We start from the raw sequence: 27,442 nt of genomic DNA, 5'->3' as shown, positions 1-27,442 counted from the left end.
GACTGTTTGGACAGAGAGAGAGGTCAGTCTTTCAACATTGTGAGGGAGATTTTCAAATGTTAGATGCCAAAATATAAAACGATGGCATTGGAATCAATGCATTTTAAGGGGATATTCAATAAAATGATCAGTCTGCTAAGCCTTTGCCTGAAAGGGAAATTTTTTACAATGCAAACTACACAAAATTCAAATGAAATACACAATAAAATGCATCTCTTTTTGTGAACAAATTTATTTTTGGTTAATTCCTCTGTTTACAAATCATTGTTTTTTCTATTTGAGACAATTTTAGGTCTGAGAAATTTTTTTTTTTTTGAACAGTAAGATTTGTAATGTTTTTTTTTTTTTTAAAGAAGAGCTTCTGCTCACCAAACCTGCATTTATTTGAAAGTACAGCAAAAACAGTTACATTTTGAAATATTTAAAATAACTGTTTTCTATTTGAATATATTTTAAAATGTAATTTATTCCTGTGATTTCAAAGCTGAATTTTTAGCATCATTACTCCACTCACATGATATTATGTTGAAAACATAATATATTGTAATATTTCTTGATATTTCTTAAACAGCAAATCTGCATATTAGAATGATTTCTGAAGGATCATGTGACACTGAAGACTGGAGTAATGATGCTGAAAATGTAGCTAGGATCACAGGAATAAATTACATTTTAAGACATATTTAAATAGAAAGCAGTCAATATTTAAATAGTAAAAACATTTTACAATTTTTCTGTTTTTTTTCTGTACTCTAGACAAAAAAAAGCAGGATTGGTGAGGAGATAAGCCTTCTTTAAAAAAAACATTAAAAATCTTACTGTTCAAAAACTTGACTGGTAGTGTATTCAAGTTTTCACATCCTGACACGAAATACATTATGCATTTTAATACAGCTTGACAGAAAGAATTCAATTTCCCTGTCTGTCCTTGGCCATTTTAGGACAAAGAAAGTCTCTTTCCTTTTACTTTCTGGTTTTACTTTTTACAAGTGCTCTTTATTGGATGAGTTTTACGGACACTGAATCACATGTCTTTTGTTTTGCAAATAGCACCAGATAAATGTTCAAAATGGTCTGCTACATCTTTGTACAGACAATCTACTGAAAGGAGCGCCTGAGCGGAAGACGCTCCGATAATGATCAGTGCTGTAAAATCAAGCAATTTCCTTCCTAAATATAATAAAATGCATTTAGATTAGAAAATAAACCAGGACAAGAGCATAATTCTAATAAAATGTCACATAATGTGTTTTTTAATTGACTTTACAGCACAGATAGACAGACTGTGATTACTGTGGGTTTCTTATAAAAGGTTTGTTCAATCAGTCCCAAATACATGAGTGCTAATGTTAAAACCAATGCACTGTACAGCATTAGAAATGCATTCTAATTTCAATTTGGTTCATTAAAAATCACTTGTTTATGCACAACATGGCATTGATAAAAATTACACCCACTATAAATCAACCCGGAAGATACAGGACTGATACAGTATACATACGGTACATCAAATCATTTTCTTTTTCACATTGAGTATCATGAATAAATTACACCATAGGACAGACCATATAGAAAGGGGAATGTGCAAAGCAAACATATAGGATAGCTGGAGTGCAGCAGAAGGCTCGTCTCCTGGCTGGTGTTAGTGTAGCATTCACATTATTGGCCTTTGGACTGGCAGGTCTGGAGAGACATTTACTCAAGAGACTCGCTGTCCTCTGTGAACAGCTCGGCCAGGTCTGCCACTGTAAACACGGAGGCCTCCGAATGCTTCATGGATGTGGAACTATGACTGGAGAAGATGTTGGTTTGAGACAAATTAGTCAAGGTCATTTTCAGTAAACAAATCAAAAACAATGCAAATCTACAGAATACTTGAGTGTACAACTGTATGTATTTAAAGATCCCATTAATTTGCTTGACAAATGCAGACAAATGATATTAAAAAGTTTACATACACATCATTCTTAATACTGTGTTGTTACCTGAATGATCCATAGCTGTGTTTTTTTGTTTAGTGATAGTTGTTCATGAGTCCCTGTTTTGTCCTGAACAGTTAAACTGCCCGCTGTTCTTCAGAAAATTCCTTCAGGTCCCACAAATTCTTTGGTTTTTCAGCATTTTTGTGTATTTGAACCCTTTCCAACAATGACTGTATGATTTTGAGATCCATCTTTTCACACTGAGGACAACTGAAGGACTCATATGCAACTATTACAGAAGGTTTAAACGCTCACTGATGCTCCAGAATGAAACATGAAGCATTAAGAGCGGGGGGTGAAAACTTTTGAACAGAATGAAGATGGTACATTTTTCTTATTTTGCCTAAGTATCATAATTTTTTTCCCATTTAGTACTGCCCTTCAGAAGCTAAAGAAGATATTTACATGCTTTCCAGAAGACAAAATAAGTAAAATTTACCCTGATCTTCGAAATCCAAAAGTTTTCACCCCCCAGCATTGTGTTTCCTTCTGGAGCATCAGTGAGTGTTTGAACCTTCTGTAACAGTTGCATATGAGTCCCTCAGTTGTCCTCAGTGTGAAAAGATGGATCTCAAAATCATAGTCATTATTGGAAATGGTTCAAATACACAAAATCCTGAAAAACCAAAGAATTTGTGGGACCTGAATGATTTTTCTGAAGAACAGTGGGCAGTTTAACTGCTCAGGACAAACAAGGGGCTCATAAACAACTCCAACATCTCTAAACAAAACAACAACAACAGCTGTGGATCATCCAGGTAACAACACAGTATTAGGAATGAAGTGTATGTAAACTTTTGAACAGGGTCATTTTTATAAATTTAACTATTATTTTCTCTTGTGGTCTATATGTAAACGTCTTTTATGTGAAGTATCTTATTCAGGCCAGTACTAAATAAAAAATAACATGCATTTTGTATGATCCCTCTTATTTTGGTGAAATAATTAACATTTTGCTGATTCCACAAGGTGTACATAAATTTTTGACCTCAACTGTATTTAAATGTGTCAGAGACTTACCTCTTTTCTGCTGTTTTAAGCATTGCTTGCATCCGCTCCTCAATGGTGGACTTGATCAGAAATCGATGAACGAATGTGGATCTGCAGAAATAATATGAATAATTTAATTTAATCGACTAATAACATCACATAAGCCCATCACCTTGTGATCTTGTGAAGTCAAAAGCTGTGTGTTTGTAATAAACAAATCCATCACTAAGACATTTTTAATATCTAGAGTATTGCTTTCTCCAGGGAAAACATTCTCTCGTCAGAGTCAGGAGAGAAATATGCACAGATCAAGCACCGTTTATGAGCCAAAACAGTTTTAAACAACCACGTGGGTGGATTTTGATGTGACTTTTTCCTTGGAGGAACGTTTATATGGAATGTGGACTCGTGTATTTTAGCCAAAAGCAATGGTTTAAAGTTAAAATGCCTTAATGACTGATTTGTTTCTTACAAACACAGCTTTTTTTGCATCAAAGGACATTAACTGATGGACTGGAGTGGTGTGGATTATTGTGGTGTTTGGACTCTCATTCTGACGGCACCCATTCACTGCAGAGGATCCATTGGTGAGCAAGTGTTGTAATGCTACATTTCTCCAAATATGTTTAGATGAAGAAACAAACTCTACATCTCGTGGATGGCCTGAAGGTGAGTACATTTTTGGATGAACTATTTGCGCCATTTTAACTGATATGAGAGAAAAGCTGCAAGCTACAATCAAACTCATGTCAGCAGCATGTTTTGAATGTTACAAGACTGGGTTGACGCCTACTTGGTCTGGCCAATCCGATGCACTCTTCCTATGGCCTGCAGCTCGTGGGCGGGGTTTAGGATGGGCTCCACCAGCAGCACATGCGTCGCTTCAATGATGTTTAGCCCATTTGAGCCTGTGTGCAGTGGCAGCAGCAAGATGTTGATTTTCTCCTCGTATTTGAAAGCACTCAGGTTCTCCTAAAAATGAATGCAACAGTCATTTCACATATGTGACCCTGGACCACAAAACCAATCTTAAGTAGCATGGGTATAATTATAGCAGTAGCCAAAAAAACACATTGTATGGGTCAAAAATTTCTTTTATGCCAAAAATCATTAGGATATTAAGTAAAGATCATGTTCCATGAAGATATTTTGTACATTTCTTACTGCAAATACATCAAAACTTAATTTTTGATTAGTAATATGCATTGCTAAGAACTTCATTTGGACAACTTTAAAGGCAATTTTCTCAATATTTAGATTTTTTGCAACCTCAGATTTCTAGATTTTCGAATAGATGTGTCTCGGACAAATATAGTCCTATACTAACAAACCATACATCAATGGAAAGCTTATTTATTCAGATGATGGTAACTAACAAACCAGTCTGATTAACTGGATAAAATTTGGTAATTTTCAGATTCTTGTCATCAAACGTTAACTCTGCTCAACTGGCTAAATAACAGAAATTGTTAAAAAAAGTTTCAAAATTCAATTAATTTCAGGATTCATTTATTTTTATTGCAGAACCCTGCATGTCTTATTTAAAATAAATACAAATAAATAAATAAATATATATTATAAATAAAAACAAATATTAAATTTAAAATAAATTAATTAATAAAAAATAAAAAAATAAAAATAAAAAAAAAGTAAATAAATAAATAAAGTAATTAATAATTTGAATTGAAAGGCAACACAAATATTTACATTAAGCAAAAATGGCTCATTTTGGCATTAGGATGCATTTAAATGTATTTAATTTTCAGATTATTAGTTTTTTTCCCCCAGAATTTTGTGTCTTATTTGAAATAAATATAAATAAATAAATAAATATTATTAATGTAAATGTACACACTTAAAAAAGAATAAACAGTTATAAAAATGCACTTTATTTAAATAAACACATAAAAATTTATTTTCCAGTCATCATCAAGTTAATTAACATTAAATTATATAAAAAGTAAATTAATAAATAGTTAAATAAATCAATTAATTAATAAATAACTTGAATTGAAAGTCAACAGAAATGCTTACATTTAGCAAAAATGGCTAATTTTAGGATTGGATCTAATCATTTTAGAATGAGATTTTTAAGTTACTGCATAAATAACAGAAATGGTCGTTTTTGTCATTTTCAAGATTTTTCAAGATTTAATTTGCAGATTCATTTATTTTTCCAGACTTGTGGGTCTTATTTGAAATACATATAAATAAATATTATAAATTTAAATATATACATTTAAAAAAGAATTTCAAAAAGCAGTTAAAAATGTTCTTACTTAATTTTAATAAACACATAAAAAAGCATTTTCAATAATTTCCAGTCTCAATTTCATTAATTTATTTATTAATGTTATTATTTATTTATAAATAAATAAATCGATCGAACTCAAAGGCAACAATAATAATTATGTCTCAAATATGGCTCCTTTAGAATTTGATCTACTCATTTTATGAAGAGATTTTTAAGTAATTACAGAAAAGAAAAGGGAAAAAAAACTTCATATTCAACACAAACCTGAAATTTGTGAATTCCGTTGATCTGTGCAAACTCCATGTTGTTGTCGAAAAGGGCTTTTGCAATGATGTCCAAGACGCCCTGCCACTGAGAGACAAGGCGTAAATGTAAGGTCAAAGGTTAAGGGCTGTAGTCTAGTGTTTGATGTAGTAACTCATTTAATGAGAGCGTTACCGTGGAGAACACAAGAGACTTGGCTCCCGGGTCGGTCATCTGGATTTTCTTTAAGACTCGAACCACAGCCTCGACCTTCGTGGAGTGGCTACCCTACAGGGGAAAGAAATTACAGAGATGCTACAAATCATATCTGACCTGATTGAAAATGCCACATTGTAAAATACATATTAAACACCTAAATAAAGCAGGAATTGTGTCTGACCTTCACAGGGATGTCCTGCCCCTGGTTTGCGCTCTGAGTGGTGAACACATACGAGATCTCTGAATGTGAAGTGGTTTGTCGACATATGGCGCACTTTATGGCTCTGCGTCTATTGCCGACGCTGTACTGCTCCACGATAATGGCGATGCACTCGTTGCAGAAACAGTGTCCGCAGGTCAGTACGGCCCACTGAAAATAAAAACACATGCAAGTCACGTTCAGAGTATATACCCATATATATACACTTGACAGATTGATTTTTGCTTTGATTTTACCTCCTGGCCGAGCGGTCGAGCGCAGATGGGACATGGTTCTGGATTCAACCCTCCAGTGGACTTATCCTGAGACTGAAACGATCAATATATGAATTACTACATTAAATGTGACAGTTTCGGTCATCTATATATGCAAAGATAAGCTTAAAATTTTTACTAGAAGTGAACAGTGTCTTAATGGGGACATATCATGCAAAACTGGATCTACAAAGCAGACATGGTCATATTCACAACATACCATTGTCAAACTACACAAAACACTTGTGGAATCTAAAGAGATGTTGTTACTCAATTTATATGTAAAAAGTTCAGCCATAACAGAGGTTTGTGTACTGTATCTTTAAAGCAAGACACTACAGGTGAATAGGGTAAAAATTTGGGGTAAAAACTGATATTGCCACACTTTCACAGGTTGATAAATCACAGTACATTAAGGCAATTGTTTTATATTACAAGTTCTCTGAAATGTTATGCTTAACTATGCAAATGATGCATTATGTAATTAAATGTGCGCTAATTTGCATGCACTTCAAGAACAGAAATCTAAACATATGATTAAAAACCAAGTTCAAATTTCTTTTCCTTTTGTTATCACATTAGATTCAAAGGTTTTTACATACTGCACATTTTTTGAAATGTTGTTTAAATATGCAAATTATTTATAAATAAATATGCACAAATTTGCATGCATTTACAAAACAGATATCCAAACATATACATCCAAGTTCAAATTCCTTTTTCTTTTGTTAACATATTAGATTTAAAGGTTTTTACATATTGCAAATTTTCTGAAATGTTGTTTAAATATGCAAATTATTTATAAATAAATATGCACAAATTTGCATGCATTTACAAAACAGATATCCAAACATATACATCCAAGTTCAAATTCCTTTTTCTTTTGTTAACATATTAGATTTAAAGGTCTTTACATATTGCAAATTTTCTGAAATGTTGTTTAAATATGCAAATTATTTATAAATAAATATGCACAAATTTGCATGCATTTACAAAACAGAAATCCAAACATATACATCCAAGTTCAAATTCCTTTTTCTTTTGTTAACATATTAGATTTAAAGGTTTTTACATATTACAAGTTGTCTGAAATGTTACCTTTAAATATGCAAATGATGCATAATTAAATATGCACTAATTTGCCTGCCTTTCCAGAACAGAAATCCGAACACATCGTAAATCTAAGTTCAAATTTCTTTTCCTTTTGTTAACATATTAGATTTAAAGGTTTTTACATATTGCAAGTTTTCTGAAATGTTGTTTAAATATGCAAATTATTTGTAAAAAAATATGCACAAATTTGCATGCATTTACAAAACAGATATCCAAACATATACATCCAAGTTCAAATTCCTTTTTCTTTTGTTAACATATTAGATTTAAAGGTTTTTACATATTGCAAATTTTCTGAAATGTTGTTTAAATATGCAAATTATTTATAAATAAATATGCACAAATTTGCATGCATTTACAAAACAGATATCCAAACATATACATCCAAGTTCAAATTCCTTTTTCTTTTGTTAACATATTAGATTTAAAGGTCTTTACATATTGCAAATTTTCTGAAATGTTGTTTAAATATGCAAATTATTTATAAATAAATATGCACAAATTTGCATGCATTTACAAAACAGAAATCCAAACATATACATCCAAGTTCAAATTCCTTTTTCTTTTGTTAACATATTAGATTTAAAGGTTTTTACATATTACAAGTTGTCTGAAATGTTACCTTTAAATATGCAAATGATGCATAATTAAATATGCACTAATTTGCCTGCCTTTCCAGAACAGAAATCCGAACACATCGTAAATCTAAGTTCAAATTTCTTTTCCTTTTGTTAACATATTAGATTTAAAGGTTTTTACATATTGCAAGTTTTCTGAAATGTTGTTTAAATATGCAAATTATTTGTAAAAAAATATGCACAAATTTGCATGCATTTACAAAACAGAAATCCAAACATATAAATCCAAGTTCAAATTTCTTTTTCTTTTGTTGACATATTAGATTTAAAGGTTTTTACATTTTGCAAGTTTTCTGAAATGTTGTTTAAATATGCAAATTATGCATAATTAATTAATTGCATTATGTAATTAAATATGCACTAATTTGCATGCATTCACAAAACAGAAATCTGAACATATGTTTAAGTCATTATTTAATGCTTTTCATTCTGTTGACATTTAAGTTAAAGGTTTTACACAGATGGTTTTGAATATCTTTCTCTATCACTCTGTGAATCAGAAAATACTGTCAACAGCTGGAACAAAATACATTTTCACCATGTTTTTAGGAATCAAATGTTACATAAACCAGGTAAATAGTCCTTTTTAAAAACCTGGAGATTTCTGACTTGGTGGAGGAGAAAAAACTTGTTTTGAGAAAATGGCCTTTAAAGATATGTATCATAATTGAAATCCACTGGCGCAAATAGATAAAGTGCAATAAAATGCTTTATAAATCAGGCAAATCTTGTATGAACAAACAGTTCTTTATATACCTTCAGAATATAGACAGAAATAAACAGAAGTGCTATTAAAATAAATACACATACATATACATAAGTGTACTTGCCCCCAAGTTGTTCCAAACCTGTTTCATTCTTCTGTTAAACATAAAATAAGATGTTTTGAAGAATGTGCCTGGTCTCCACTGACGTCCATAGCAGGGAACAAAAATACTACGGAAGTCAATAGGAACCAAAAACTATTTGGTTACCCACAGTCTTCAAAATATCTTCTTTTGTGTTTAAGAGAAGAATAAAATCATACGGATTTGGAACAACTTGAAGGTGAGTAAATGATAACAGAATTTGTATTTTTTTGGGTTGAACAGAAGTCTTAAAGGTACAATAACAAAAAACACTTGTCAGTTCAAGGATCAGAGAGAGGGTGAAAATCTGTGGCAAAAATGCTACTAATGTGTTCAATAAAGAATAAAGCTGAATAAAAACAGCATGCTTTACCTTCTCTAGGTTTGTGAGATAGAGAAACTGCCCAAGCTTTTTTTGCAGTTGTGATTTGGCCACTGCCCTGTCATTGAGCAGCTTTATCCTGTTCTGCTCCACCTATTCACATGTAAAAAGAAAAAAAAAACAACCTAATGTTGCATAGTTCTCTCAGTTTAAAAAAAAAAAAAAAAAATAAATAATTCACAAATAGCACAACAGATGGGACAGGTGTCGTCATCACCTCATGAGGTTCTATGATATGAAGAACTTTGGGTTTGGGCTCATCAGGTAAACGCACACGAAGCCTCTCGGTGGCCATGCCCAGCTCATCTATGGCCGACACGTGATCCCGCAGTGACATCCAGTACTCGTGCAACAGCTGAAAGAGCACGGGACATTTTGATAAAGACATTCAAGCATTGCATAATTCATCGTGCGATGAAAAAACAACCTCAAACCTTATATTCTTTCTTCCAGGACTCAAAGAGCTCCATGAAAGAATTCCCCTCCTCGATGAGTCCAGATTCTAAGCGACGGGCCTTGGCAAAGGACAGGATGGCTTTAAGGGCTCGTTCTGTCTCACTGACCGCCCACAAACCTCGACTGGTCGTGGGGAGTCTGTCATCTACCAACCCTTCTTCATCTTCAATCATCTCCTCAAAGATGGCCGTCTGTCCCTTTACTCTGCCCAGAATGCATTAAAAATAAAGTTTACTGACTACACTTTCTGTACATGGGCCATTCTAAAGAATTGGTGCAACTGCTGTCCCACAACCAAAAAAAACACATTGAAAAAAAAAATTTAAGTATTCAAATCTTAGATGTTTACAAAGATCCTTCTATTATCTATTAAAACCCACAATAATATATAAAATGTTAGTAAGCTAAATGTATTTAAAATGATCATTTAGTGGGTACTTTCAATTGGGAGGTGGCTGTCCTGAACCCAAACACCTAAATTTCATATGAAAAATGCACCTACATTTTTTTGCATTTTGTCTTTTTCAGTTGAATAAAAGTTTATTATTTTATCATTGAGGATTTCTTAAGAAAAGTTTAAAAGTCTCGTCTCGTTCTCGTGAACCCAGTCTTATGTCTCGTCTTGTGGGATAAGTGTCTTGTCACACCCCTAGTGTCCCGCATTTTCATGTCACTACCGAAACAGTGTATGTTTTAGTCCATTGGCTGAGACTGAGTTTAACTACACCCCTATATTGTTGATCAGGAAATATTCCTGTGTTCCCCTCTCTCATAGCTACATAGTGAGCAGATAGGCTCTATGATTTTGTGGTAAATGTGTTCAAAAGTATGAAAAATCTGTGTGTAACTTTAAGGGACGTCACTACTGAACACCTCTGCAGTTAAGCAGACTTTTTTGGGAGTTATTCCATAACATTTAGTTTTTATATGTGTACCACTGTTCAGAACTGTGCTAGCTAACCATGTGCTGATTACCACCTTTGAGCTAGGTTCAAAAGTACCTAAAATTGTCACTACCGAAACATTTGGTGGAGTTTTGCTAGTGTTATTTTTTTGTGTGGTTTTTTTGGGTGTTATCCCATAAAACTGTCACTACTGAAACATTCACAAACAAAACATATCATCGTTTTGGTAGTGACAAAAGGGAATACATAATCTTCATATTTGGGGGAAATAAAATTTTAGTACAGTTATGCCATTTTTATTTTTGTATCTTTTAGTTTTCACATTAAAATTTTGTAATGTGATGTGGCCACTACCAAAGCATTACTGTCACTACCGAAAATGTGCAGACAGTACCAAAACATGGGATATTTTGTCAAAAATAAAGTACACTGAATTATCAACTAAGATGTTATGATAGTTTTTGGTTCAAAGGATATTCAAACTAATGAATCCTTAACTTTGAAATCGGCATGATCAACTTTTTGCCTTTTACAAAGAAAATGTGGATTCAAAATACAACCTTATATCTATATTTATATTATATTTATCTCATAAACTTCACTTGAAATATTGTTACAAATGTAATTGTTATTGCTTTACCTCTGAAAAATGTTAATAAAATATTTTTAAAAATTAAAAAAAATTTCAACTCTGACTTTGGACCAATTCTGTAGAATGGCCCTATATATGTTTTAAAGGAATAGCTCACCAAAATGTCTATAACTTTCTTCTGTGGAACAGAAAATTTGATATTTATATCATTTTCCACTTAATGAAACTAAATAGTGACCTTGGCTTTTAAGCATGATTTTTAGTAAATAAATAAAATATCAGTTTGTTTCTCACATAAAGTTATTGTTTGAATTGGAATATAGTGCTGATTCTGAAGTCATATGAATTACTTTTATGATACTGTTATGGTGCCGTTTTGTCCTTTTTGCAGGTTGACAGTCTGCAAAAAAGATAGTTCCTATCAACCTTTATTGAACAAGAGCAGCTTGGACATTTTGCTAAACATTTCCTTATGTGTTCTACAGATTAAGTCATACAGATCTTGTAAATAATGACAAAATGTTCATTTTTGGATAACCTACAACTTTAAATGGCAAACTATCTAACATGCTTATAACTTACGTGTGAGAGAAGAGTTTTGACTCGTAGTCCGTAAAAAGTTCATCGGCTTTGCAAAAGACACAGCTATGCAATGGATATTAAAGGAACAAATGTTAAATTCAAAGGTGAACAATTTACTATTTCATTTGCAAATACGACATTTAACCTAACCCTAATGTGCAATTTCTTATGGACTAGCAGCTCAAAATCAAGAAAATGCAAAAACAATTACCAAACATACGTAACTCAACAGAGTCTGTGCATTTTTGTTATATAATGTGGAATAAAAAATAAAATTAATCCATTTCCTCTAATAGCAATATTGGCATTGCTACTGTAATAAAATGTATGCACTTCATCTATAAACATTTAAAAGGTTTTACTTGTTCAGTGGCAGACGAACAGGTCGTAGATGGCAAAGTGTTGCTTCCTCGATGACTTGCTGAGATGGCGGCCCCTCCAGCTTCTTTACAGCATCTTGAACCGTTTTCTGCGATTTCATCAAATCATCCATTTGAGTGCTGAGCAGAAACTGAAGACCACGAGCGTCTCGAAACCTATGAGTGAGACATTTTTGTTGAACATCATTTCTTTTCCATCAAAAACTATATATCTGCAATCAATCAAGTGAATGGATGCTGGATTACTTGTCTGCCAATGAAAGCTTGTTGGCTTGTTGTTTATAACTGCAAGTGAGCTCATTTTGGATTCGGCCCACAAGGTCGTCGTCCATGGAGTACTGAATGGCCTGCTGTATGACATCCAGCCACCATGGAGAGCGAAGGTTCACCTAGTGCAGAGCACACTATTATTAAACTAGAGTACAAAAATAACTCTGCTAAAGCACAAGGCTGAAAGAGTGTGAAAGCTAAGCTTTTACCTTGCGTTTTAGCTCTTTAATGTGCTGAAGAACAGGCTGTAGGTTCTGATGTGCTTCTGAAACCTCAGAATTCACTTTGGCCATGTAATGCTGCTTCAGCTGCTCAGCCTAGGGTGAAAACACAGGGAATTAGAAATGATTAGCAAATTGATCTCATTTTCTTATTAAAAATATATTATATGTAAGCCTATGAGTGATTAACCAACCTCTTCTTTGAGACTGTCGTCTCTCAAGGTTGGAGGAATCCCAGGATGCTTTGCATTCAGAAGCTCCATCAGATTGTGGGTTGCATGAAGCCTCTATACATTTCAGAGCCAAAAAAGTTAAGCAACAATAAAAATGCATATGAAAAAAATATTGAAAAGGATGTGATAACATTTTGTACAGAAACAACAGTAAATACAGTCAAACCAAAATTTATTCAGACATCTTCAACATTTCTCACATTATTAGTTTATTCACTATAGGAAATTGTAATAAAATATGACAAGAACTATGACAAGAGTTACACTGTGTCAGAACAAATTCATATTGATAATGTCTGATCACTTTGTTAGAAAGGTGTGTAATGAATTACAATCAACCAAAAATTCAGACAACTGTTAGTATGACAATATTTATACAACTATCAATACTTTGTTGACCAATTACCAAGCAATGCTTAATTTTGTTCAGTCTGTGGTGTAAAACGGTTGCAATAGCAATTAAAGAATATACACTTAAGCAAAACATAGGTTAGGTCAAAGTGTCTAAATAATTTTTGGTCCCAAATTTTTAGCAATTATTACTGGTAGTCCACTGTATGAAGAATTTTTGAGTATAATGTGTCACAGTTTACTTTATTTTGCTATCCGCACTTAAAAAAAAAATAACTATAGTGTCCTGCACCCACTAGTAAAATTATATCTGGTGTCTATATAATTGAATTGGAACTGAACTAAAATGAAATGCTTTTGAAAGAGAATTGGATTTGAAAAATAAAATAAAAATAAAATAAAATAATTTGGGATTAAGGTAAAATACCACAGGTGAATAGGGTAAATATTTTTATATATATTTTATATATATTTTAAATATTTTAACAGAAACCATACTTTCCCAGTTGATTAATCACAGCACGTTAAGACACTTGTTTTCTATGACAAGACTTCTAAAATGTTATGTCTAAATAGGCATTATCTAAATAAATATGCACTAATTTGCATACAATAACAGAAATCTGAACATTGGATAAAATTTGTAAAATTGTTCTTTCATTTTCCTGACAGAGTTAAAGAATTTTATAGAAGGGACTTTGGATAACACTTTTTAATCACACTAAAAATACTGTCAACAGACAGAAAATGTATATGCCCATATTTTAAATATTGTATTACCCTTCCATATTTTTAAAAATAAAATGTTAATAATTCAGGTTAATGATATATAAACAACACCCTCTTTAAAATACAGAAAAACTAATTTTGAGAAAATCCCCCTAAAGATATGTAGTTCAATTAAAATCTACATAAACGTATAGACAAAGGTGAAAAAAAAATTAAAACCTAAATGTGTATTTTGGATGTTTTCTTCTCTAGTCTGCCCCAAATCTTGCCCAAACATCCAAAAAATCTTAAAATCGACCAGTTCCTTAAAGGGGTCATCGGATTCTAAGTTCACTTTTACATGTTGTTTGAACATTAATGTGTGTTGGCAGTGTATGTAGAAATCTACCCTATAATGATAAAAAAAACCATGCAGTGGTTTTTAATTACAGTTTTTCTCGATTGCTAAAACACTATAAGTAGTCTTTTGAACTAAAATTTCAAAACCATAATGCCATTTTTCAAAAAGCACACCCATTTTCCTAAACTATAAACACTACTCCCCTGCTTTAACACATGAGTCAGATTTGGTGAACTGTTACTGCAAAACTCTACACACAAATCCCTACATTTCTCAGTGCTTACATCATGTGGTCATTTAGAAAGCACTAGCATTCAATATTGTTCACTCAAGTCTGCAAAGTTTGAGCTCAATTAGTACACAATTACCCAAGTGGAAACACTAGGAGTCAAAATTTATCACACACCAATCAGAAGCTTTGATTTAGATAAAAGGGCCAAAGTCAGTTTACAGTTTGGTGCTTTTCTCAGATCAGAAATGAAATTCTCAAAACTACTTGTTCAACCTCCACATCATGTAATCACTTGTGCACATCATAAAATGTTTCTAATTTTTTTTTTAACAAGTTGTGTTTGCTTTGGTACGTTCATGTAACTGATTATGCAATGGATTTGTCTGCTTTTTCCTACATTTTCAGTCCCTATTGTCATGTTGCTATAGTCTTACCCCTCAAAACATCAAGTCATTAGCTCATCGTATATGTCTTTGCAGGAAATGCTAAACTTTTTATCTAGTTGTCATAAACGGTCAAGCATATTCTACACATTTCTATTAGACTTTTTGTATATTTGCCATAAATTGTTAAAGTGAATACTGACTTTCACCAGAGACTACAGATCAACCAATGATAAAGCAGTTCTTTGAAATAGCTCAAAGGTACATCTCAACATCTCATGAACCTTCAGTTGGAAAGCATATATAGACAGAGGACAACACAACACAGTTACAAATTCTGACAGTGCACTTTCTAATGTATATTTCCGCCTTTGCCCATATTTACTTTTTTTCTTTCCTATTGCACAATGACTTTGTAATGTATTTATATGTTATTTTATTTTTTTGTTATATATATATATATATATATATAGATATATTTTTTTTTTTTTTTTTTTTTTTTTTTTTGTCAGACCACTAGTAAAAGTGTAACTGTGAATACTATCTGCTCTTTTTCAATCAATATCCCGCATACAGTAATATGCAATTTCGAAGACAAAGAGTATAAGGTGAAGAATGACGACAACAACATGGAAGAGAAATAGGAAGGGCAAGAAAACAAGCAGTCTTATATATTTTAGTTGATGCGTGCCATGCAAGGGGATTTTACCTCTGCTGCCTGTCCATGCCCAATTTAGTCTGTGATGTTGAGGAGGTTGTTTGGCCTGTCCCAGACCAAAGACAGGGTGCTGGGGCAGAACAATTATTTTTGTTGTTGTTTGCTGTTCTACAGTACAATAAATTAAGGATTAAAACACTTGCAAATGCATACATTTGTTGTGTTCATCGTGTTAATTTAAAAAAAAAAATTTCCCCAAGCAACACTTATTACCAGTTTTCGTAGTATTGTTTTGAATTGATCTCATCAGTGTGTAAAACTGTGTTATAGTGTGTGTGTTTTTGAGGGTTTGTGTGTCATGTCTGAGAGCAAAGTTTGTTTTTTCAGCAAGATTGAGTGGTTTTGAGTGGAGAGCTTCATTTTGACCTGAATATAGTAAGTTTAGGGAATTGAGTTAGAAGTTACGGATTTGTGTTTAGAGTTCCGCAAAAGCGAGGCATAATTTCAAGAAATGTGTTTAAGCAATTGAGAAAAACTGTAATCTGTAAAAATAATACCCTCTTTTTCAAATCGAGCCGTTCTCAGATGCCTGTCGGTGCGGCTAAATGTGACTAAAGTAAACAGGCTCCGCACTCCACAGAGAGTAGAGAGGGGCGGGGCAAGCAGAGCTCATTTGCATTTAAAGCAGCCTCGACCAGAATTGGAAGATTTTTGCAGAGCTGATTTTGACAAGGTAAAAAGGGTGTTGTTTTACACAACCATTGAGAATTTTTAACCAAAGTATAATTATAGACTTTTCATTAAGACCCTAAAGAATCATATCAACTTGTGGAAAATGGGCATCCGATGACCCCTTTAAAAAAACAACCATGGTTTTGCCTGTAGTGTACTACAATTAAATTAAATTGTTTTAATTTAATTGTATTGTTTACCTGAAGGGAATCAGTCTTCAGTCTTGCTTTATGTTCTTCAGATGATCGCAGCACTTCTCTGTACATCTCTGCTGCATCCACAAACTCGCCTGTTAAGAACAGGAAACAGTTTATTTTTGTCGAGGCAGATGCAAGTACAGCAAAATATTGTAGATGAATACTGATACTGTAGAAACGGGGCTCACAATACCTCTGATGATGTGGATTCCAGCCAGACCGTTGAGAGCACACACCAGCTGCCTGTGAGCTTCTTCACACTCCACACGACATTTCTTTTGCAACGACTTCAACAATTCCTCCATTGTCATAGTGCTTAAACAGGAAACAAATAAATCAACAAACAAATCTTTTAAAAGCTGATTAACCACATTTGAAATCTCTTTCTACCTCTTCTGGAGGGGCAGAAACTCTCCTCTGACAGCTTGCGGGTGGCAGCAGGCCTGACGAAGACGTAAAAGGGGGTATAATATGGTAGTGACGGTACGTCTGTCCAAACTACCCAGCTTTATTGACCAATCAGAGATCTTCCTTAGCTTGACAAGTGCATCCTGGGAGCAAACCTCATGCTGACGGTGGTAAAAGTGTCCCTCTACTGGAGAGAAGTTGAGCCAGTGGATCTCTTCTGTTTGAGGAGGGATCTGGATCTAAAAATGAAGTTTAGGACATCAAATCAAAGCAATGACAAGATTATGATGGATAAGTTAGTTGTAAATAGTTACCTACTAACCTGATCGATGACATCTTTTTTGGCAGATCGCCATAGTAGTTGACCAATGACATTGTAAAGCTGTGTTGTATTGCCATGGCGGTAGGGACGATAAAGTAACTGGTCCCACCAATACTTGACCCAATAGGGATCAACTCCCAAGAACAGGACAAGACCATACAAGTCTATAAGATTTCATATAAGACAAAATCAATCATAATCACATAATAAAACTGTCTTCTGATTACATAAGGTATTCTTTGCAGTATTCCAATGACACATATGTGACTCTGGACCACAAAACCAGTCATTAGGGTCAATGTTTGTTAGGATAGGACAGTATTTGGCCGAGATACAACTATTTGAAAATCCTGTGGGGTGCAAAAAAAATCTAAATATTGAGAAATTTGCCTTTAAAGCTGTCAAAATAAAGTTCTTAGCAATGCATATTACTCATCAAAAATTAAGTTTTGATATATTTATGGTAGGAAATTTACAAAATATCTTCATAGAACATGATTTGTGCTTAATATCCTAATGATTTTTGACCCATATAATGTATTTCTGGCTATTGCTACAAATAGCCAGAATAAACAGTGTGTCACATATGCTGGATTATATATGGAATATTTACAATATACTGTACATTTCCTATCATTTTGTTGCCAATGTAAAATTAACCAATACAGTGAAAATTAATCATTTTAGTATGCTTTTTTTTTTGCTGTTATATAAACCACAAAGGAAGTTTTCATAACTGCTTCTTGCATCACAACTCATAGGGATTATTAATGCTAGGATAAATATTTTATTTTAATAGTAATCATAGTAGAAAAATGGCAAAAGAACTGGTAAGTTCTTGTGGATGTGGATTCCAGCCAGACCGTTGAGAGCACACACCAGCTGCCTGTGAGCTTCTTCTGGTAAGTTCTTTTAAGGGAGACGGTTAAAAAAAATGTAATATGCAGTCATGCAGTAAAATTCAAAGTCCCCAAGTGGCATTTTACATTACATTAAAATGTGCCAGTAAAAATAAATGTTGGTTAATATTGTCATTTATTGCTTTATATTACACTGGTGCCTATAAATAAATGTATAAATACATTAATACATTTTTATAATATAATTTGCATGTGTTCATTTAGTGAGGAAAACATCTTCTCATTATTTTAACTATATTTTAAAGTAATTTTGCAGTATAAATATTACATTAAATTAAATATAAATTTTATGAAAAAATATAAATTAGATATAAATTTTAGAATTTAACATTTTAAATTGGAATAACATAACATAAATAATTAAAATAATAAATAAAAAAATAAAAACAATAATAAAAGATAATAAATAAAGATAAAATAAAGATAATATAAAATAATGAATAAAATAGAAAAAAATATATTAAAACATAAAAATTAAATATAAAATGAAAAGTAATTAAAAATAAATAATTCATAATTAAAAGCAACTCAAAAATCATTTTATAAATAAAAAAAATCTTTTCCATTTCATATATCAAGATATTTATTGACATATATATGACCCTGGACCACAAAACCATTCATTAAGGATCTTTTTTTTATAAACTGGGATTTATACAACATCTGAAAGCTGAATAAATAAGATTACCATTGATGTATGGTTTGTTAAGATAGATTTGAAAATGTGGAATCTGAGGGTGCAAAAAAATCCTAAATATTGAGAAAATCACCTTTAAAGTTGTCCAAATGAAGTTCTTAGCAATGCATATTACAAATAAAAAATTAAGCTTTGATATATTTACAGTAGGAAATTTACAAAATATCTTTAAGAAACATGATCTTTACTTAATATCCTAATGATTTTTGGCATAAAAGAGAAATTGACAATTTTGACCCATACAGTGTATTGTTGGCTATTGCTACAAATATACCCATACTACTTATGACTGGTTTTGTGGTCCAGGGTCACATATATTTCACATTAATGCCACTCACCTTCCAAACCTCTCTGCACAGGTGTTCCACTGACACACCAGCGATTAACAGATGTGAGACGCAAAGCCATTTCTGCAGCCTGAACAGAGAGATTTTACCATTATAAAAATGAATGTCCCAGTCTTTCCAAATGAAGCTGTTCTCTGACTGTGCTGTCTCGGGGATTAGAAATGAACATGATTAAATCCTGCAAAATGAATATGACAATAATGTAATCACCTTGGCTGTGGTGCACTCCACCATCTGAGCTTCATCCAAACAGACACGCCACCACTCCACGGCCACCAGAGGGCTCGGTATGGCCATGTAGCGCTTCTGGTTGCGGAATCGGCGGCCGTCTTTGCTATTGCTGTGTGGGATGTCGACGTAATTGAGTTCAGTGCGCAGCACGTCGTAAGTGGTGATGACCACATCCTGCTCTGCTAGGATGTGAGGCTGGATGAAACCGTGTCTCTTTACACCCTGATACACCTAAAAAGAAGATTAACAGAGGATAAAGTCCATTCACACCAATGATGATATTTATAAAGTTAATCTAAATAGCATTGCAGCTCTCTAGTTGGTGCTTACCAGCACTCTGAGGGAAGAAGTGTGAATGTGCCGGTTAATTTCATCCACCCATTGGTGACAGATGGAGCTGGGTGAGATGATAAGTGTGGCTCCAGTAGACACAGGTGTCATGGCCACCAGGCAGTGAGGGCAATAAAATGGGGTCGTTTCCAAGTTCTCCTCTTTGTAGTTAACACACTCTGCATGCTGCCACAGCAAGCAGTTCAGGCACTGGACCCGAGGCTTGTAGTCCACCAGGCCGAGCTCTCCACAGATACACTCAAAGCGGTAATCTGGAGTATTAAATGGGATCACAGATGCTCTGGTTGGGGTTTCAGGTTCAGGTTTTGAGTTTTGTGTAGGATCTGATTCTGAACTTTCAATGTGGATGTCTTTGGTTGTTTCTTGTTGGGGTTTGTCTGTTGTTGCTTTGTCATCTTCATCTGTGATGTCTACTGAAATCTTCTGCGGTGGATTTTCTGAGTCTGTAAGAGAATCTGGCTCACATTTCAGTTCCTCTGTGAGGAGAGGAGGATCCACACTGTCTTCAGAATCTGATGCTGTCGTATATGAGGTCTGTGATGCCTCTTTCTCCTGACCAGAAACCCGGCGAGATGTTCTCCTGGGAGTGGCCTTGTCAACGGACTTCTGCAAAAATAATATAAAACATATGAATAAGTACATTAAACATTCTACATATTTAAAGTGTGTCTTATTTACAAAAAAACAAACAAAAAAACAAAACAATAAATTAATAAAATAATAGAACTTACAAAAATAGTAAAACAATGGGGTGTTAAAATGGGTAATAATACATATAAATTATATATATAGTTTCTTATTTCCTTTATAAAGTTACTTACAAAAAAATAAAATTACACAAAACAAAGTAACAAAATAATACAATAGCAAAATAAAATAAAAAAATAAAAATAAAGGTAATTCATTAAATAGCATCCTTAAAACAGAAAAATATAATTGTTCTACATGTTATAGAAATTTAGTAGTTAGTATTTAGCTTTGTGTACCTTTTCAATCAGATTTTAAAGCATTAACTATTATTTTTTTAAATATTATTATAAAAAAGTATACACTACCAGTCAAAAGTTTTTGAACAGTAACAGTTTAATGTTTTTTAAAGACTTTTCTGCTCACCAAGCCTGCATTTATTTGATCCAAAGTACAGCAAAAACAATACAAATTTTAAATATTTTTACTATTTAAAACAACTATTTTTCTATTTGAATATATTTTAAAATGTCATTTATTCCTGTGATTTTAAAGCTGAATTTTAGCATCATTACTACAGTCACATGATCCTTCAGAAATCATTCTAATATTCTGAATTTCTGCTCAGAAACATTTATTATTATTATTATTATTATTATTATTATGCTGAAAATAGCTGAGTCGGATTTTTTCAGTTTTCTTTGATGAATAGAAAGTTTAGGAGAACAGCATTTATCTAAAATAGAAATATTCTGTAACATTTAATTTAATGTCTTCAATTTAAAGCATCCTTGATAAATAAAAGTATTAATTTCTCTCATTTCTTTCCCCCCAAAATAAAAAAATTCCACGCTTTTGAATGGTATAGTGTATAATGTTACAAAAGCTTTTTATTTCAGATAAATGCTGACTGATCTTTGGATGTTTCTATTGATCAAATAATCCTGATGTACTCAACTGTTTTAAATATTGATAATAATAACAATAATAATCATAATAATAATAATAATAATAATAATAATAATAATAAAAATGTTTCTTGAACAGCAAACGAGCATATTAGAATGATTTCTGAAGGATCATGTGACACTGAAGACTGAAGTAATGATGCTGAAAATTCAGCTTTGATCACAGGAATAAATTACATTCTAAAATATATTCAAATAGAAAACAGTTATTTTAAATAGTAAAATTATTTCAAAATTTTACTTTTTTTTTTGCTGTACTTTGCATCATATACATGCAGGCTTGGTGAGCAGAAGAGACTTCTTTACAAAACACTGAAAATCTTACTGTTCAAAAACTTTTGAATGGTAGAATAATTTTATATATTTTATAATTGTAATAACTTAAAATAACCCATTCATCTTGAATTTGAGAATAAGTCACTGAAATTTAAAGGTTTTGTATATTTAGTGTGGATTTTTAATCTCAGAGAGGTTTTTGCCTGGTTAACTAAAGGTTATAATAATAATAATTTATTATTTGTTCTACATTTTCAATACACCAAAAAGAAAAAAAAATTCTCTATAGAAAATGTAAATGTTACGCACATTTCGAGGAGTGGCAGGTTTCTTCTTCTTTTCTTTGTAGTTCTTCCCCAGTTTGAAGGACCCTGCTAACCCTCGTCCTTTGATCTGCTCCACAATTTTCTCACTAATAAGCTTGGTCAGGATTTTCTTTATGTGGTTCCGGTTCTTTAAGGTGTCGTACTTGTACATAGTCCGTAGATAAGCAAAAATAGCATTGATTGACGCTCCTTTCCCAACCTTCATTTCCTTAATCGCAGTCAACAGCATCTCACGCACAGCTGGAAGAAGACAGAAATTGAATTAAATTACTTATAATACAATTATTATACATATTTATTAATACAATTAGGACATGTTCTTGGATCAACAAACTTTCAACTATCAAACAACAGGTTAAAGGAATGATCCAGGAGCATGTCCTCATTTGGCAGAATGGAATGTTTTTAAAAACATTTTTACCTGGATAAATGATCCTCTCTTTGGGTCTCACCTCATGCTTAATGGTCCGTTGTCTCTCTAATGGTGGAGGAGGGACAAAGTAATTCACAGATCGTCCCTGGAGAGGACAGAGACACAAGAGTACAAAAAGTGTAATTTCTGAAAATATTTAATATTGTCAATTGCTTTTTATTAGAAGGTTCCATCTGCAAACAGTAGTTAACTACATTAGTTAACAAAAACTTATACATAAACTAATACATTATTAAAATCAAAGGCTGTATGTTAGTATTAAGCTGGCTTTAAATAACAATCTTTAAATAACAATCAACAGTTCATTTTTATTTTCTAACATCAACAAAAATTGATAAATGTTCTAATGGATGCTCCTAATGATACACAGTTTGTCCAGATCAAGTAAAGCTGTGATGATTAGCAGGGAATTAAGATAAACAACTATCTAATTAACAGCCAGGTTAAAAGATTAATGCATTAACTACCATTAACCAGTGGAGTCTGAAATTACATTATTGCAGAGCTCTTTGACTTTTTTTTTTTTGACTAATTTGCATGCATTTAGGGAAACATGCATTCGTACCACAGGTAAAGTGAGAACGCCATGCTCCAGGTTTTGCCGGGTGTTACACAGAATAAGGGCCAGTACTTCCACAGTTTTCCCAAGTCCCATCTCATCAGCAAGGATCCCGCCAGGCCAATCCACCCCAGCCAGAGGAAACTCTCGGATCAGGCTGTGATTGAGTTCAAAGTAATTAAAACAGTGCAAAACTAAATGCTTGATATTTTAGATAGTCCATGCACATCTATTTTAACTTCTGTTTCATTGCATTCTAGGAAAAAGAACCATACCATCCAGTGTAGGGATTATAAAAGAGCTTTTTGCCACAAATCGTGACCATTTCCCGCCAAAGAAAATGCAACCTTTGTTCTGTGCAAGGAATACAAACACTGTCAATTAGCACTGAACTCTTTTCCTGCACTGACATACAGCAAAGATGATGATAAACACTTGAAAAACATGTCTGGACCTTGAGAGCTGCTGCTTTGGTACTTCTCTCTCCTAAGCATCCAGTTGACCGCCTGGCTCTGATAGGGTCTCAGCACAGGGATGAGGCCCGGGTGCTGGACATCGAAGCTTTGCTCCGCTGCTTCTGTCTGATGAAGGTGTCTGACATGATCGTAAAGCTCCTCGACGTTCTGACGCTCCAGATCGGTGTCACACTCTTCCTCCTCATTCTCCATTACCTCTACCATTGATCAAAAAATAATGACATTTGAATAAATTCAGAAAATACAGGAATATTACAGGAAATATTTAAATTCATGTCTATGCACAGAATATGCATCATATGTTGCCACTTAGCATTCATTAAAAAAAAATAAACAGGAATAAACTCATGTTTTGCCTTAGAAAAGATCACTTATTTTTTTATGAAGACAAACTTTGCGTATTTCAGTACTTCTAGAAAGTGTTTTAAGACTCATTATTTATTTGTTTGTTGTTTGTTGTTTATTTAATTGTTTGTTTTAGTCTATTTTTTGTTCATTAATATTGATGTATACATTTATATCTTATTTTATTTTTACACTTTTTCCTATAAACATTTTTACAGAACCCCTAGCATTCCCTATTCAGCCCTTAGTTTGAAAGCCCTTGCTTAAGCAGATACCAATTACTTTTTAAGCTGGTTGTGTTTTTTTTTTATTTGCACTTACGCAAATGACATTACGCTAATGCTCAGTGGGTCCTGTGGTGCAGCTCCACCTCCAGGCTCAGCTGTATTACTGTATTGTGTTTCCTGTTCGTTTTTACAAAATAATTAAGAACAGTCTTTTACGGCTTATTAAATCATGTCTGGTAATCCAGTTTATTAAAATAAATGACATCACACTAATGCTCAGTGGGTCCTGTAGTACAGCTCCACTTCTGGGCTTATTGGGCCTTGGAGTGCAGTTCCACCTCCAGGCCCAAATGTATTACTGTATTGTGTTTCCTGTATGTTATTACAAAATAAATAAGAACAGTCTTTTACAGTTTATTAAATCATGTCTGGTAATCCGGTTTATTAAAATAAATGACATCATACTAATGCTCAGTGGGTCCTGTGGTGCAGCTCCACTTCTGGGTGGGCCTTGGAGTGGAGCTCCACCTTCAAACTCAAGTTTATTACTGTATAGTGTTTCCTGTTTGTTTTTCCAAAGTAACTAAAAACAGTCTTTTATGTCTTATTAAATCATGTCTGGCAAACAGGTTTTTTTTTAATTATTGACATCATACTAATCCTCAGTGGGTCCTGTGGTGCAGCTGCACTTCTGGGCTTAGTGGGCCTTGGAGTGCAGCTCCACCTCCAGGCTCAAGTGTATTATTGTATTGTGCTTCCTGTTTGTTTTTGCAAAATAACTAAAAACTGTCTTTTACAGCTTGTTAAATCATGTAAAGCGGTTTATTAAAATAAACTGAAGATTACCGGGAATGATGAAGTCGTAGAAAAATTCCATTAACTTTTGCAGAAGCTGATTCGCTTTTTTAATGCGCCCATTTCCTTCACTCAGGAATTCTGGTCTGCCCAACCCAGATTCGATAAGAAAAATCTTCAGCTGTTCATAAAAACAAATGAAGAGAGAACACAGTGATTTGTTAACATCATGTTTACATTATGTCCTCAGTCACAAAACAGCTTAATCCTGATGGGTTTTGAAATACGCACCTTTACTGATTCATCTCCTGAAGCGTGGCACAATTTAATGACCTTCCTCTTCTGTAGCCAATCCAGATCCTCCAACAATATCCCACCAAAGGAACACTCAATTGGCACCGGGCCGATGAAATCACTTTTGCACGTCTCAACCTCAATCTCATGACTATTCAGACTCATACTTAATGTGTCACCTGTTTGCTGCAAGCAGAAGGAATTGTCTCCTAGCATTACGGGAATCTTTAGACACAGGTTAAACTCTCCAATCAACGCATTCCACCCCTGATCCAGAGCAGAAATTGGCATCACATTCAGTTCTAGTGTATCTGGAACTGAATCCTGCGTGGAACAGCTTGGACGCTCTTCTGATGGTCCTTCTTCTGGGCCTGCAGAAGACATAAAACACAGGTTCGCCTCTTCCTGGTTGCTCTCAAGCACCAGTCCAGGATGACAGCTGTCAGACAGTGCTGGGATTGACTCCAGAATGTCTTCACAATTTCCCTCATTTTTCCGATCTTCATGCATATTCCACTCCAGTCTCCTCTTGGCCTCCTCATCCATGCGCACCGGAGGCGCACGTTTCCTTCTGCTGCTCATTGTGGAAACCTGCTGAAACACAATGACACAAAGTTGTATTATTAACATGTTTCCTATTTATTTAAAATGCTTCCATAGAACACTTAATTCATTAAATGTAACAGAATACATTAATTAACACAATTTATGGGTAAGTAGCAGATTTATATACTTCCTGAGCAGAAGTGACTTCTTTAAAAAAACATAAAAAACTTTTGACTGGTGGATTTTGGAGTCATTTATATACTGCTTATTTATCTTAGTAAGGAGCTTACAGTGCAATAATACAGGAACAGTACTCATGGGTCAACAACTGAGTGCATTGTTTCTACACTTGCAAGATTCGAACCTACTATCTGACAAACAACACCACACCTGAGAGGAAGTTTATAATTTAGAAAACAACCTCAGTTTTTGACTGCATTTATTCATGTGACACATCACAGGTGCTGTCAGAAGGTCAGAATGATTTATATACCGGTTTAATTTGAAGTAGACATATATGGTAACATAATGCAATTTTAGGATATATAGTGCAAATAAATACACATAACTACAGATGCTGAAGCAAATATGTGACCCTGGGTCACAAAACCAGTCATAAGGGTCATTTTTTCAAAATTGAGATTTATGCATCTTATGAAAGCTGGATAAATAAGCTTTTCATTGATGTATAGGACAATATTTGGCAGAGATACAACCAATTAAAAATCAGGAATCTGAGGGTGCAAAAAATCTAAATATTGAGAAAATTACCTTTTAAAGTTCTTCAAATAATGTTCTTAATGTATATGACTAATCAAAAATTAAGTTTTCATACGTTTACAGTAGGAATTTTACAAAATATCTTCATGGAACACGATCTTTACTTAATTTCCTAGTGATTTCTGCCATAAAAGAAAAATCTATCATTTTGACCCATACAATGTATTTTTGGCCATTGCTACAAATAAACCCCAGCGAGTTAAGACTGGTTTTGTGGTCCAGGGTCACATATATTTCGTTTAAAACAGTTCACAATCACTTACTCTGCTGTGCATTGTACAACATGTCATGTGCAGCTTTAATTCTACAATAATTCTATACAGAAAACAAGTGTGGTAAAACACGTGCACGAACCTATTTACTTGGTAAATATACATATACGCGATTATTATCACAAAGTCCATTGAAAATATGTTCGTGCAATGTCCGTATATATAACAATACATAATTGATATGATAAATTCTATTCATTTAGTCAAACGCTGCAGATTACAGACTATTAATACACCGTCTCATTAGCAGTCGAAACGTACCTTTGTTTCGCTTTGGAATGTGTTCTTGTCAGCAGCTAACAAATGTCATAAAATAACTTTCATAAGCTCCAAAACCTGCGGGACATTTTCATGCCTTTATCCGCCATATTTAAAATACAGGATGTGACGTCAGTCGGAACCAAAACAATGCCACAGCACTGTAATATTCTAAACACTAGATGGCGCTAAACAGCAAAGAATGGGACTATTCCAGCAAGGTATGTACGTTTTTACAGTTTTTCTCAATTGCTTAAACACATTTCTTGAAATTATGCCTCGCGTTGGCAAAACTCTAAACACAAATTTGTAACTTCTAACTCAATTCTCTGAACTTACTATATTCAGGTCAAAATGAAGCTCTCCACTCAAAACAACTCAATCTCGCTGAAAAAAACAAACTTTGCTCTCAGACATGACACACAAACCCTCAAAAACACACAAACTACAACAGAGTTTTACACACCCATGAGATCAATTCAAAACAATACTACAAAAACTGGTAATAAGTGTTACTTGA

General features: G+C 33.4%; 1 protein-coding gene across 1 annotated transcript; it reads right to left on the bottom strand.

Annotated features, from left to right (window-relative positions):
• Positions 1-208: 208 nt before the first annotated feature.
• shprh (SNF2 histone linker PHD RING helicase) lies at positions 209-27,034 on the bottom strand. The gene is made up of 30 exons (XM_051133568.1): positions 26,926-27,034; positions 25,064-25,660; positions 24,824-24,953; positions 23,384-23,602; positions 23,205-23,283; positions 22,936-23,086; positions 22,359-22,455; positions 21,921-22,177; positions 19,660-20,286; positions 19,309-19,560; positions 19,090-19,168; positions 17,135-17,298; positions 16,795-17,051; positions 16,598-16,719; positions 16,408-16,496; positions 12,744-12,836; positions 12,538-12,645; positions 12,305-12,447; positions 12,041-12,214; positions 11,679-11,741; positions 9,578-9,803; positions 9,361-9,498; positions 9,135-9,236; positions 6,145-6,216; positions 5,870-6,058; positions 5,665-5,757; positions 5,491-5,577; positions 3,766-3,944; positions 3,003-3,083; positions 209-1,792 (listed from the first exon to the last, which is right to left on the bottom strand). Exons 2-30 carry the CDS (start codon positions 25,646-25,648, stop codon positions 1,696-1,698), a joined length of 4,953 nt encoding a protein of 1,650 aa, XP_050989525.1. The 5' UTR covers positions 25,649-25,660; positions 26,926-27,034; the 3' UTR covers positions 209-1,695.
• Between the last annotated feature and the right edge of the window lie 408 nt (positions 27,035-27,442).

Source organism: Labeo rohita, chromosome 17 (genome assembly GCF_022985175.1).
Source record: "Labeo rohita strain BAU-BD-2019 chromosome 17, IGBB_LRoh.1.0, whole genome shotgun sequence".
Taxonomy (NCBI): Eukaryota; Metazoa; Chordata; class Actinopteri; order Cypriniformes; family Cyprinidae; genus Labeo; species Labeo rohita.
The sequence above is the reverse complement of the archived record's forward strand: the minus strand, read 5'-3'. Positions and strand labels throughout refer to the sequence as shown.